Below are 15740 nucleotides of genomic sequence, written 5' to 3'. Positions count from 1 at the left end.
TTCTGTTTATTCCGTCTAAACATGCGCAATCATGCATCCTCCACTATCCATTATCTGAACTGCCAAAACAGCTGTTATTGTCCACTTTGATAAATGTTATTACAGAGTCTTTTCAGTCCATGGCTATTCTGAGGATTGATAATAGAGGCTAAAGATACTGAATGATTTGGTCATATCTATTTTCACTCACAGCTTTGATAACACTCCATTTCAGTTGGTCTGAGAGAGCCAAATACCTCTGAAAGCCTCTGTTTGGGGTTTTAAGAGTGGGCGACTTCTTATTGTGCTCTCAACCTGACCAGCATTGAGTCGAGGTCTTTTCATGAGCCTGTTCATCTGTCTGTCTGCTAGTATTTGTTTGTTTGTTTGTTTTTGCTCAGATTAATTCTCAACATCTCCATGTCATGGAAAGACGTTTTTAGATTATGCAATTGTAGTCTCAACTGAACTTTTCTGTGGTTGGAACAAAGGAACCACATTTTAATTTAGGATCAAATCAGCCCATGGAAATTAAGTTTGAAATATTCTAAAGTAGGTGTTTTGGTTTGTGGAAGTGTGTTCTGAAATTGAAATGCCTGAATTGTCAGTGCCGTTAAGTCATTAAAACACCTTCGATTTGAAAAGAAAAAAAAAATATATTCCATCCAATCCATCCATACATGCTCCAGTTGATGTTTTGTTTGACCCAGCAAACACATTCTGTCATCATTTAGCAAGTGTATTTGCTCTAAAAACTTTTCAGTTTATTACATTAAGACATGATAGAGGTGATATATTTAATATATCATAATGATTACAATTTATAAAAATCAATCATAGACATCTTTAATCTCTGATATCTCCAAATCTCTCTTTGTTCTGTTGTCTGGACACAAACGCTGCTCATTTTAATGAATACGAGCAAATGAGTGCAGTATCGTTGCATCCCTGCTTATTGTGCATGGTCGAGTGCTGGTACTGTCTGTCTCTTTATCACTCTTTCTGACTGACTGTCTCCTCCTAGCTCTTTTATAGTCCATTTTATCTTCTCCTAAATCACATCACTTCACTTGCTTGTTATCCAGCAGCCCAGAATAAAGCAGCATCACCCATCCATCCTCCACTGCAAATGAAAAATACACACCTGTGTGTGTATGTAGGACAAAACCTATTTATATTGTGTGAGAAAAATATTAGGCGTGATATTATAAGGACAACTAAATTATTTTGGTCTCACTTTATTTTGATGGTCCCCTTTAGACATTCTGTTGAGTAATGTTGCACCTATATGTCAATTAACTCTCAGTAGAGTGTTAAGTATTAATAGTCTGTTAGGGATAGGGTTCAGGTTAGTAGAATAAGTTGACATATGCTTGCAAAGTTACTTATAGTCAGTAGAATGTCTGTTGAATGTGTGTGTAACAATACTGTATATACATGGTCTATAGAAAATCATCATACCCCTTTGAAATAGTTACCCATTCCAAAAAAAGAGAAAAAAAAAAAAAAAAAACCTTTCCAGCTTTAATTACAAATTTTGCCTTACAACATCTCAAGTAATGAAAGAAAAAGTAACAGCTCTGAAAATTAATGAAAAAACTAGAGCCACCTTTTACTTCAATTACAGCCATTAATCTTTTTGGATATGTCTGTACTAGCTTTGCACACCTAGATTGGGGAATATTTGCCCATTCTTCCTTGCAGAATTGCTCAAGTTCAGTCAAATTCCGTGGTGAGTGGCAATGGACTACGCTTTTCAAGTCCATCCACAGATGCACAGGACTCTGACTTGGCCACTCGAGGACATTCACCTTCCTATCCTTAAGCCATTGCGTAGTTCTTCTGGTGGTATGTTTAGGATCATGTTGGAAGGTGAATGACCTGCCCATCTTCAGCTGTCTATCAGAGGGACGCAGGTTTTCCTCAAGAATTTGGATGTACTTGGCAGTATCCATTTTCCCTTCAATCCTGACCAATCGCCCAGTCCCCACTGAAGAGAAACACCCCCACAACATGATGCTGCCACCACCATGCTTCACACTGGGTATGGTGTGTTTTGGGTGGTGTGATGTGTTTGCTCTTCGCTAAACATAGCACTGAAAGAAAGAAGCCTTTCCTGAAAAAGTGCCTCACTCAGTCTCGTTTGCGCTACGCAAAAACAGACCTGGAAGACTCCATCTGGCAAAAGGTGCTATGGTCTGATGAGACCAAAATTGACCTTTTTGCACACTCCAAGAGCTGTTTGGCGAAAAGCAAACACAGCACGCCACCCAAAACACACCGAGCAACTGCGTGCAAGCCTCACATCACCAAGTACAATGCCAAGTATTTATATATACAGTGGGTACGGAAAGTATTCAGACCCCCTTAAATTTTTCACTCTTAGTTATATTGCAGCCATTTGCTAAAATCATTTAAGTTCATTTTTTTTTCCTCATTAATGTACACACAGCACCCCATATTGACAGAAAAACACAGAATTGTTGACATTTCTGCAGATTTATTAAAAAAGAAAAACTGAAATATCACATGGTCCTAAGTATTCAGACCCTTTGCTGTGACACTCATATATTTAACTCAGGTGCTGTCCATATCTTCTGATCATCCTTGAGATGGTTCTACACCTTCATTTGAGTCCAGCTGTGTTTGATTATACTGATTGGGCTTGATTAGGAAAGCCACACACCTGTCTATATAAGACCTTACAGCTCACAGTGCATGTCAGAGCAAATGAGAATCATGAGGTCAAAGGAACTGCCTGAAGAGCTCAGAGACAGAATTGTGGCAAGGCACAGATCTGGCCAAGGTTACAAAAAAATTTCTGCTGCACTTAAGGTTCCTAAGAGCACAGTGGCCTCCATAATCCTTAAATGGAAGATGTTTGGGACGACCAGAACCCTTCCTAGAGCTGGCCGTCCGGCCAAACTGAGCTATCGGGGGAGAAGAGCCTTGGTGAGAGAGATAAAGAAGAACCCAAAGATCACTGCGGCTGAGCTCCAGAGATGCAGTCGGGAGATGGGAGAAAGTTATAGAAAGTCAACCATCACTGCAGCCCTCCACCAGTCGGGGCTTTATGGCAGAGTGGCCCGACGGAAGCCTCTCCTCAGTGCAAGACACATGAAAGCCCGCATGGAGTTTGCTAAGATGGTGAGAAATAAGATTCTCTGGTCTGATGAGACCAAGATAGAACTTTTTGGCCTTAATTCTAAGAGGTATGTGTGGAGAAAACCAGGCACTGCTCATCACCTGTCCAATACAGTCCCAACAGTGAAGCATGGTGGTGGCAGCATCATGCTGTGGGGGTGTTTTTCAGCTGCAGGGACAGGACGACTGGTTGCAATCGAGGGAAAGATGAATGTGGCCAAGTACAGGGATATCCTGGACGAAAACCTTCTCCAGAGTGCTCAGGACCTCAGACTGGGCTGAAGGTTTACCTTCCAACAAGACAATGACCCTAAGCACATAGCTAAAATAACGAAGGAGTGGCTTCACAACAACTCCGTGACTGTTCTTGAATGGCCCAGCCAGAGCCCTGACTTAAACCCAATTGAGCATCTCTGGAGAGACCTAAAAATGGCTGTCCACCAACGTTTACCATCCAACCTGACAGAACTGGAGAGGATCTGCAAGGAGGAATGGCAGAGGATCCCCAAATCCAGGTGTGAAAAACTTGTTGCATCTTTCCCAAAAAGACTCATGGCTGTATTAGATCAAAAGGGTGCTTCTACTAAATACTGAGCAAAGGGTCTGAATACTGAGGACCATGTGATATTTCAGTTTTTCTTTTTTAATAAATCTGTAAAAATGTCAACAATTCTGTGTTTTTCTGTCAATATGGGGTGCTGTGTGTACATTAATGAGGAAAAAAAATGAACTTAAATGATTTTAGCAAATGGCTGCAATATAACAAAGAGTGAAAAATTTAAGGGGGTCTGAATACTTTCCGTACCCACTGTGTATATATATATATATATATATATATATACACATATATATATATATATATATATATATATATATATTAGGGATGCACAATATGAAAAATTTTAACCGATAACTGAAAATAAAGTCTTTCGTGGCCGATTCCAATACAGATACCGATAACCAATAAGTTAATATTTTTATATTATTTTCATATAATCTGCAGTTTGTGCTCCCAGGAGAATAGAAAATCTAAGATGCACTGATGAAACTGATACAGTGCCACTTGAAAGTTTGTGAACCCCTTGCAGAGAAAAATGTGAAATGTGAAAATGTGAAAAATTTTAACAAAATAAAAGAGATAATACAAAATGCATGTTATTTTTTATTTAGTACTGTCCTGATTAAGATATTTTACATAAAAGATGTTTACATATAATTCACAAGACAAAAAATAGCTGAATTTATTAAAATGACCCCATTCAAAAGTTTGTGAACCATTGATTCTTAATACTGTGTGTGGTTACCTGGATGATCTATGACTGTTTTTTTGTTTTTTTGCTTTGTGATGGTTGTTCATGAGTCCCTTGTTTGCTCTGAGCAGTTAAACTGAGCTCTGTTCTTCAGAAAAATCCTCCAGGCCCTGCAGATTTTTCAGATTTCCAGCATCTTTTGCATATTTGAACCCTTTACAGCAGTGACTGAATGATTTTGAGATCCATCTTTTCACACTGAGGACAACTGAGGGACTCAAACACAACTTTTAAAAAAGGTTCAAACATTCACTGATGCTCCAGAAGGAAGCACTCATGAACTGATTTAAATATGTTTTTATTACATTAATGGATCTTGAGAGAGGAAATGTCATTGCTGGCTATGCAGGCCTCACTGAGCCATCGGATTTCAACAAAAATATCTTAATTTGTGTTACGAAGAGTAACAAAGGTCTTACGGGTGTGTAACGGCATGAGGATGAGTAATAAATTACATTATTTTCATTTTTGGGTGAACTAACCCTTTAAACTATATAACTGCCTTTACATTTTGGGAGTCAAGAGTTATAAATTGAATACACAAATGGTCTGCTATATTTGTTAAAATGTCCAGTATACACCACACTGCACTGTGTACTGTTTCCCACAGTACAATCTTACAAATACTGATATTACTGAGTACGAAAATGTAAAAAAAAAAAGCTATTTATCCCCATTAATTATATAGACAATGCTGTAAGTATGTAGGGGGAAACATAAACAGTTCATAAAAAGATGTGCAAAGCCTTCTGTCATTTTAGAAAAGAGCAGAGCAAACATGGTAAAATAAATGAACGTCATCACATTATCATCTCAAATGCCAAAAATAACAATTACGGCCCCCCTGTGTGATGCCATCAGCAAGCATCAGTCCATAGCACACGCTCTGTGGGAGAGAGAGGAATAGAGAGAGTGCTCGAAACTACTTTAGGTTTGATTTAGCTGCAGCTGGCTGCTTCTCATTTCACTAAAAGCATTGAGCAAATACAAAAAAGGGCTCCCAAATGAAATTTTCAGAATGTATTTCCTGACTTTTACCGTCTGCTCTAGACCGAGATGATGGTGGTGGAGCTTCCAAGAAAAGATATCACGATAATATCTTGAGTTGAGCCACTCCATGAGCTTTGATTGAGTCATGAGGAATGTGGAAAATAACAGTGATACAATTTTTTTTTACAATAATAATAATATTTTAATAAAAAGATTGTTTTCATGTATACATTTCTTTGTTCTACTATACACAAAGGAAGATATTTGGAAGAATGTTTGTAACGAAGCAGATCTCGCCCCCTTTGACTACCATAGTAGGAAAAAGAAAAAGAAATCAATTGGGGGCGAGATCTGCTACATTACAAACATTCTTTCAAATATCTTCCTTTGTGTTCAGTAGAACAAAGAAATTAATACAGGTTTGGAACAGCTGAGTAAATGATGACAGAATTTTAATTTTTGGGTGAACTCTCCCTTTAAGATTATTTAAAATATCATTTTTTTTTTTTTTTTTTTTTTATTTCAGTAAGAATTGCCTTTCTCTGGAATTCAACTTTACCAGAACTCTTGATAAGAGAAACAACATTGAAAAGCTGTTATGTGACTGTACGCATTTGTCAGGCACTGAGCATAATACAATTCTGTCAGCCACACTTGCACTTTTCTAGCTATATTGTTACATTTTGTTGTTTTCCCTCTTGTATTGATTTTTGTCTTTTCACACTGAAGGTTTCAGGCCAGTGAATCAGACCTCTGTTTCACAGAAAAAATGTCATCAGACACATGAGACTGTAAAGACAGGAACGGCAAATTCAAAGCACACACATTTCTTTAGCTCAATGGGCATATAACATAGAGACTTCTGTAGTTATTAATTTAAGCTCATCATAATTACTATATACCCCTACTGCTAAAAAAAGAAACACATTAATTAGTCCCTTTATTAAGTTATTATCCTCCTAGGGACCTGGGAGGTTCTTATATTGTAAGTTATTTCAAGTTTTACTATCATTGTAAGGGCATTTGGTCAAAACCTGACACACGTACACAAGGACAAAGCCTTTTGTTGTTTTCTCTGCCACAACACATATTTTTCTCATGCACTCTGTCTTTCTGTCTTTTCTAAAAGCTGGAATGATTATAGTGTCCACAAACCCAGACACCTACATTTATCACAAAGAAGAGACTTATAACTGCCGATGGGTTTTATCATACTTTCAAGTGATATTAGTGGGTGCTGCTTCAATCTCTCTTAAGAGTGCTTCTAATCTTTATTCTTTATTCTAGACCTAGTTTCTAAATTTATGCTTGCGTGAATTTCACAAAACTTGTCAAGAGTCTTTTTTTCGGGTCAAGATAAGAAAGAAATTATATTATTAGAAGATATTAAAATATATTATTTAATGTGTGTTTATCATTTTAATTTAGTTTGTATATATTTATATGTGATGGTGCAATTTATTGAAAAGATTTTAATTTATGTTGATGTAAAAATGTTAATAATTAAAGGTGCAATAGGTGATTCTCTATAGAAACATTTTCTGTTATACTGGTTGAAAGTCTCCTCATATCCTGATAGCAAACAATATTGTCTGTGGAAGGTGTAGGATCATAAAATGTTCATCAATTTATTATTTCCAGTCCGAATGAAATAATACAATGTCCTACCTGCCTGTCAACATATGAAGAGTTTGGCTCCAAAACGCTATAACTCCATTTTGATTAATTTGAGTAAAAAGGTGTTTTCTTTACTAAGAAAGTGGCAAGATGAAAACCACTATTTTCTGTTTAAAACTTTCACATAGCATCTTTTGGTTATAAAAACATTAAAAATTCAAATCTACATTTTGATTTTAAAAGGTTTATATAAAAACAGATTATTTTTTTCCCCAGAATGCAATAAATCCATGACACATTTTTTTTTTTTTTTTTTTTTTTTTTTTTTTTCCAAAATGTAATTAATCCATCAATATAAAAGTTATTTTTCATATTGAAAATACACAACAAAGTAAGTTGATTCACATATATGACAGCCTCTGAACGTTGCCAATTCTAATCTTATATACAGGCATTTTACTAAAAATACATTCAGCCGTCGCTCCCAAAATGAATTTGTTGAGTCATCTTGTTAATATTATAAATGAATTATGTCTATGTTTGTCATTACCGATTAAAGAGTATCTGGCGCCACCGCACGGTTAAAATAAACATTTACAGAGTACATTGGTATTAAAAACGGCTTTTAAAAACTGACCATGATTCAGTTTTGGGGACCGTGACAGAAGTTTGATGCTGTCGTGGAACAAGCAACCGCCGGCATTTTTCCTCCTCCCGACTCAAGTGCCTCATCTTCTAACGTAAATGATGACATTTCAATGACTTGCGTTTCTTCCCCACCGCAGAAACCACCACAGGTTCATCAATGCCGTCAAAATTATTCATTTTTCTGGAAAACTAGGATGCCGGGTATATTCAGAGCGCAGCCATTACTGTTTACAGTGCGTGGAATGGTGCGCTGTGATTGGTTGAGCGGATATATCGCATTCTGCAGAGAAAGGAGACTGGTGTTTGTCGCGTTTTGGAAAGAAAGGGAGAAAACATGACAGAATAACACGACGGATATCGCATTTTACACAAAATTAATAAATAACTTTTCAATACCAACCAGATACAATACTGATTTTGGCGGAAACTCAATTTTTTTGAAAATGGCGTTTATCGCATTTTGGAACCAAACTCTTCATATGTTTTTACATACCTTCGTGCACCCTGTTCGCGCAGACATCATACGTCATCAGCGCGTTTCATGCAGGCTTTATGTAGACAGACGTCAGTCACGGAGCACCACAAACAAACAGCAGCCACCTTTTACAGCTCCTACTGAGTCAAAACAACGAGCTTATGCTGCGTTCACGCCATAAATACCGTAATTAAAAGACGGCAACCTGTGACATTCTAACCAGAGCTGTTCGCATCCTCAGTCTCGGAATTATGCGTTTCCATGTCAACAGTATCAACACCAAAATGAATCTGCTGCAGTCAGGTACAAGCTCTCTAAGTTGTTTACGTTCATTATTATTGTAATGTTATGTCCTTTGAGGCATGCGATAGCAAAGACTATAGAATAACACAAGACGCGTCACTCATATTGTTTTGAATGGGAGAAAAGTGCAACGCGCAATATGGCGGAATAAGTCCCGCCTTCTAAATAAGAGCCAACTGCCAATTGGTAAAGTCATCGTGTCACTGCAGCGGCCGTTAGAAGCTCCGGTTTCAATAGAAACACTCAGACGTGCGCCTCCGAAATGAGACGCAAGAGACGCGCACTTTAGGATTGCGCATGCGCATTAGCTTGTTCCAGCCTGAAAAAAAAAATGTTTTTTTTTGTCATGATTCGAGCGTTTAGAAACAAAATTTGTGAGACAGTTGTTGTCAGATTTCATTTGTGATTTCAAATATGAAATTTAATTGAAAGCTTGGCAAACAGCTTTGGAGAATTTGATGTTTCCCCATTCAGAGAGATAGTAGCTGCACTTGCATGCCCGAGAGGCATTTCAAAGATGGCCGCCAAGTGAAATGACTTGTCTTAAAGGGACTTTGGCGATAGTTAACACCGTCTCGTGATGCTTTGCCGAGAGCAGCTGTGTATGTGTGCGTTCATGTGTTTTGGAGGAGGCGTGGCTTTGGACAGCGATTTGCGGGGAGATCGTATGCTTTCAATGCTAGCAGGCTAACGTTAGCATTCCCAGATCACCTACTGCGCCTTTAAATAATAATGAAAATGAGAATAATGATAATTTGAGGGTAAAATTTGATGGTAAAATGTGCTTAATTGTGAAATATGACATGAAATTGTTTTCACGAAATTTACCCATATATCTTCGTTTTTACTGGTTGTTCCTCAATAACGTTACGAGTGTGGTGTGTGTGTGTTTGGCTGTGGAAAATGGCCTGTCTCCCCTCATTACAGCGAGCATAAGCAGAAGTGACATGGTAATTGCACAACGTCATTAAAAGAATTGTAGCTTGTCGGATGGTTTGTAAGTGTGCTGCTGAAGAAGCTACTGTTGATGTGAGTGTGTCTCTCATTTCCTGCTGTGTGTTGTGATTGGATGGGTGAATCTGTTTAGTGAGGGTGACCTTGCATGAAATGTAGATGAATAAATAGCAGATTTCCCTCCATCTTCTATAGTTGCATTCATTGTTCATCAGTTGCTTTTTCTAGACAATCAATACAGGCAGGGATGCCAGGTTTTCACAACTAAACATGCCCAATTGCTACTAAAAACTAGCTCAAACTAGCCCAATCAGGTTTCGGGGGAGTCCCCCAGCGTTCCGGGGGGTAAAATCTACTTTTTGGCAGGTTTCCCCTGGTAAAATTCGCGTCCCAGAGGCTAAATGTCATGTTATTTGGGGTTTCTTCACCCCATGGCAACAATGTTAAAGTAGCCCAATTCTGCGGGAAAACCGCAGACTTGGCAACACTGAATACAGGAACACACATGATTCCACATGGACCTTTTTGATTCCATTCCATTTTTGTTCTCAAAAATTCCAGTGAAGTTCGACTTCAACAACATGGTCCTAAACGGTTTGATGCGATCAAACAGCAAGCAATCCCATCTCCATCATAATCAGAGTTTCTATTTTAACTAGCCTCAACTGCAATGTGATGATATTTTGTCGGTTGTGCAACATTTCCACTTTTAGTGAGGTCGGAAACTTGGCATTGCATCTGGATTGGACTCAATTGCTACTTTTTTCCTGTATACACCATTTCAACACTTTGATCAGCCGTTGACCTGCCGGCACTAAAGGGTTTGATGATTTGATGGCCTTAACTTGGCATTTTAATTTTACAGAGATGTCCTTTGTTGAAAGGTGACTTCGTCACTTTGTGCAATACTTTCATCAGAAACGTCTTATTATGGCACAGTTTCTTTTCAGTCTTTTGTTGCCAGACTTTTGACTGTGTAGAAAGACTTTTGACTGTCAGGTCCACTTTGCAGCTTCTTCTGGCCAAAAACCACCCACTTAGATGTATGTAGGAAGGGACTGATGCAACAGACCCAAACTCATGGTGAGTTCCCTTTAGGTCGTAATTGTGATAGTTCGCCCCAAAATGAAAATTATCCCATAATTTACTCACCCTCAAGCTATCCTAGGTGTATATGACTTTCTTCTTTCAGACAAAAACAATTGGAGTTATATTAAAAAATATCCTTGCTCTGCCAAGCTTTATAATGGTAGTGAATGGCACTCCTGATTTTGAAGTCCAAAAAAAAGGCATCCATCCATCATAAAAGTAATCAAATCGGCTCCAGGGGTTTAATAAAGGCCTTCTAAAGCAAAGCGATGCGTTTTTGTAAGAAACATCCATATTTAAAACTTTATAGACTATAATCACTAGCTTCCTGTAATGTCTGTCGGTGCGTTCACAAGAGAGTCGAGTTCTGGCGTATGATGTAGGATGTAGGAATAGCATAAGCTTAGGTGAGAGTAGACACCTCTCGCGGTTTAAACAAATAGGGCTGGGCAACAAACTCAAGCTCCTCTAATATTTCTCTTTTTCTAATTTGTAACTGGTGTTCCATCATGCGTCGGGTCAAAGTTCACTCTTCCACCGGAATCGACTCAAGTGCGGAGCCAGTGATTCTAGTTTATAAAGTTATAAATATGGATATTTTTTGAAGCTTCGTTTCAGAAAGCTTTTATTAGCAGGTTTCAAAATCTCGGTTACTATTCAATCGCATTATAAAGAATATTTTTTAATATAACTCCAATTGTGTTTGACTGAAAGAAGAAAGTCATTTACACCTAGGATGGCTTGAGGGTGAGTAAATTATGGGATAATTTTCACTTTTTTAGTTTACTGTTGTCTGTTGTGCAGTGGACAAGGTTAAAGCCAAATGGGAAAACCTATGAGATACATACATGAGGAAAAATGTAATCTCAGTCAGCGCCAGCTGTCATGCCGGTGTGAATTAGCTGAAGGTAATCAATCATTTCGCATTCAGTGTGAAAGCTCCGTTCCTCGTCGATTCGCTTAGCTTTATCATGTTGCGTGTGAAAGGGCCTTAAGAACGGTCTGTTGGCTGTGCCATATGATGCTTAAGTCTACTTTCTCTCTAACTGTCCCTCTTTGTCTTTATTACAGTGGCGCCCTTTCCTGCCAGGACTCAAGTATGAGGTCATTGATTCCGCCTACATCTCCTTGTACACAGGTAACCCTCCCTCTCTTACAAACTCCACCAATTTCAAAACTAACCAGCATTGACTAGCTATCGAACTGCCACCACACCGTCATGGTTTGAGTAGTTTGATGGTGTGACATTTTGACCTTTAGTCTTTGATGGTTTTCTTTGAGTTGCTCGAGAGGTTTTGCTGTGAACAGTTTATGCATATGGTGTCTTCGAAAGTTGTCGAGAAGGAAGAAAGTGCCTTTTTCAGGATCACTGAGATTGATGACAGTGACTTCTTCTGCCCGAGGCTGTTTCAAATCGCTGGTCTTTGTGTAGGGAATGGTACAGTGCGTCCCATCGGGCTTGAAACGACTAGATGTATTAGCTGCATTACACTTTAAAGTTGTTTTCCATGCCCTAAAGTTGTATGTGCAAAGACTTTTAATAGCGTCCTACTGAGTTCACCACAAAATTGATGAGTTTAGTAGACGTAATTTGCTTTTAACACGTTTTTGGTTTCAGTGCCCTGAGGTGAAGCAAAATTGAAAATGTGCTTAGAGCTGTTGTGACAAAGAGAGAAAGGGCACAGGAAAAAGAACAAGGTTATAAAGACTCAGTCGGATCTTGCTCTCAAAGGGAGATCAGGCATGGAGTGCTAACATCCGTAGCTTGCATACCGTTGCCATGGTGATCATGCCGACCTTCAAGGATAACCTTTTGGAAGTGTCTTCAGTACAAATGCCATCTTGTAACAGCAGAGCTTATATGTTTTCAAGCAGTTCACCGCACACACACTCTGGCCTCATAGATTTTACATTCAAGTTGGAAAGATTGAGATGAGATCTCCATAATATTTTAATTGTTTCTCCTAGAAAGCAATAAGATTAATTGGACAGCAAATTGAAAGTTTTACAGAAGTATCCTGCTCTTTAGGTGGTTCTCCTGAGAAAAAAGACCTAAATAATCTCACGTCTCTTCATGAATTTCAGAAGGCATCTCACATGTCTCAAAGTTTTCTTAGTAAAGTCAGAGAACCTCATATGAACTATCCATCCATCCATTTTTCAAATTGCTTGTTCTATGTGGGACCCTGGGGATGTTGGAGCCTATCCTAGCACCTCGGGCCGAAGACAGTAAAACAAATGGCCAGTTTAGTATGAACTTACTTTTAATCAAATTAATCTTTGACCAAGTTATCTGAGCTATGCTAGACACATTAATTAGCTTTAAACTCTATGGGCCAGATTTACTAACCTATATTTGGGTGTTAAAAAACTACTGTCAGGATCAGTGTTGTGGAAAGTTACTTTTAAAAGTAATGCATTACAATATTCCGTTACTCCCTAAAAAAAGTAACTAATTGCATTACTTAGTTACTTTTTATGAAAAGTAGTGCGTTACATTGTTACAGGAACAAAAAAGTTCTATTTTTGGAAAATGTTAAGGCCCTGTCACACCAAAAGTGAAATGAATAAGCCTCAGGCTGAAGGAAATGCATATTTACGCTTGTACAGTAGAGGGCGCAGCTCAAACAAACATTTCAGCTGTGCTGCTATTGTGGATCAAAGAAGAATAGGATACAGGAGACGGAAGTCTCTTATTTCTAATTCTAATCTAAAATAATTTCCGCTTATTAGTATGGTTGAATTAGATCATTGAAGGTCAGCAACAAAGACATTGGTTAGTAAATTGAGATTAAATACATAAAGTATATTTGTGTAATTTAATATAGTTATTACAGGTTTGCGTAAAATTGCATTTCACTGTTTTTATTCATTTTGAGGAATACTGAATGTTTTCAGTCAATAAATGGGAAGGGAAAAGTAACTTAGATATTTTGTTGTAAATTGAAAAAGTAATGTGTTACTTTACTAGTTACTTAAAAAAGTAATCTGATTACGTAACTCAAGTTACCTGTAAAGCGTTACCCCCAACTCTGGTCAGGATTTACTAAAGACGCGCAGTGAAAAAATTAGCAATGAAAAGGCATGGACAGTTATTTTTGAGGCTGACCCTATTGCATATGACCCTATTCCTTTTAGATGCTAAATTTATAGGAGGAGAGTATTTAAATAAATCAAGCAACGTGATTTGGGCTTGTGGTAGTCAATTTACTGGTATTTGCAACATTATTTAACGGTGATAAAAAGCATGTCTTAACTCATTTTGCTCTTGACATGCTGCGCTAGTTTCTGATTGGAAGAGAAACCACAAAAGAAAACCCAGAGAAACTCCACTCGCGTTCATTTAGGGGTCATTTACAAGACAGTGTTTTCAACAAAAAATGCTTTACACGACAATGGCGTTTTGGGGGCCTGAAAACGCAAACTTTTGAGAGTCCAAGGTTTTGACAACGATACTGTTATTGTTTCCATGTAAATTACAAAAACGCAAATTTGCGAAAACGGTGACGTCATGCGTGACATCGCCATCTACTGGCCTGGCAGCATAATACAGCGTTTTTAGTCGTTTTCATGGATCCATGTGAATGGGGATCGTTTTGACAACGTTGACGTCTGTAGGAAAAACTTTTCTGTATTTAGTAGTAATTAATAATAATTTGTTACATTTATATAGCGCTTTTCTGGGTACTCAAAGAGCTTTACATATGGAAAGGGGAATCTCCTCAACCACCACCAATGTGCAGCATTCACCTGGATTATGCGACGGCAGCCATATTGCGCCAGAACGCCCACCACACACCAGCTTATTAGTGGAGAAAAAACAGTGATGAAGCCACTCAGTATATATATGGGGGATGATTAGGAGGCCATGATGTTGGAAAGAGGCCAATGGGCAAATTTGGCCAGGATGCCGGGGTTAAACCGCTACTCTTTTTCGAAAGGACATCCTGGGATTTTAAATGACAACAGAGAGTCAGGACCTCGGTTTAACATCTCATCTGAAGGACGGTGCTTTTTTTTTTTTTTTTTGACAGTATAGTGTCCCCATCACTATACTGGGGTGTTAGGACCCACACAGACCACAAGGTGAGCACCTCCTGCTGGCCTCACTAACACCTCTTCCAGCAGAAACCTAGTTTTCCCAGGAGGTCTCCCATCCAGGTACTGACCTGGCTCAACCCTGCTTAGCTTTAGCGGGCAACCAGTCTTGGGGTACATAGCTGCCGGCTAGTTGTACAACATTGCCGTGTAAACGTACCCTTATTTGGAATGCCAAAGGAAGATGTCCGAACATATTGTTTGCCAAGCCACGTTATTTTAATTTGATGTGCCTGTGTTTAAAGTAGACTACCTGCACCAGATGAGCTCTGCTTGCTTGCGACCCTATGCTAATTTGCATTGGTCATAATGAAAATGAGCTAGCTGCATCTGTGTTCTTTAATTTGAGCATTGTCAGTAGATCACCAGCAAAACTTTCCACTCCCATCTGTGCTTTGATTGCGTTCTCACGCTAATTTGCCCTGTTTAGTAAATCTGGCCCTAAATAAAATTCTCATTTGTGTCCATTTTTAGGAGACATCCTAGGAGAAAGGAAGGATGCTCAAAGGAAAGTTTGTGTGTAACCTCTGAGCACTAACATTTTCCTCTTGGTTGTTAAAACTTCATGTAAACTGTTAATGTAACAGTTTCTTTTCTTTTTACACATTTAGTTCTTCAAAGGCACCGCTGTTGGAAGTGGAGGGCTGTGGTAAATGTGTCTCTAGGCAACACGGCTGGTGAAAGCCATCAGTTCTCCTAAAAGAGTCAGAGTTATGCTTGAATGCCTTGTGTGAAAAATTGAGTCCTGACAAGGGCTTTCTTGCATCAAGTGTCAAATACTATGAAATGAATTCCTTTTAGAATTGTGATTGTATTGTACATTGTACAGGGCTTATTATATGCAACATAATAAAGAACCTCATTCATATAGTTTGTCTTGACAGCGTCTCAGGGTTTGATGGGGGTAGACTGAGATTGACAAACAAAGGGGTGTAAGACCCAGGAGATTTTGATGTATGTAAAAGTAAGGGCAACTAAAACATTCTGCAAAATAGAGCATGCCACCGCTGGCTATTGTCAGTGCCTCATTTACATGTGTGAGAGATTTATATTTTGAACACCTAGTTCTGCTGTGGTGCTTTAAAATAGCCCAGGGCCTGAATGGAAAGTTCTTGTTTAGTACATTAGTGGTA

At 38.4% G+C, this 15740-nt stretch overlaps 1 protein-coding gene across 3 annotated transcripts in view; it reads left to right on the top strand.

Annotated features, from left to right (window-relative positions):
- Positions 1-15740, top strand: part of b4galnt4a (beta-1,4-N-acetyl-galactosaminyl transferase 4a) — a 203441-nt gene that overhangs the window by 170011 nt on the left and 17690 nt on the right. For all 3 annotated transcript variants that reach the window (XM_051884947.1, XM_051884946.1, XM_051884948.1), the window contains exon 9: positions 11581-11647. In XM_051884947.1, the coding sequence (XP_051740907.1) occupies positions 11581-11647 (67 nt within the window). The remainder of the gene's footprint in view (positions 1-11580; positions 11648-15740) is intronic.

The sequence above is a fragment of the Ctenopharyngodon idella genome, chromosome 24 (genome assembly GCF_019924925.1).
Source record: "Ctenopharyngodon idella isolate HZGC_01 chromosome 24, HZGC01, whole genome shotgun sequence".
Lineage (NCBI taxonomy): Eukaryota > Metazoa > Chordata > Actinopteri > Cypriniformes > Xenocyprididae > Ctenopharyngodon > Ctenopharyngodon idella.
Note: the sequence above shows the minus strand (reverse complement) of the source record. Positions and strands in the feature narration are given on the sequence as shown.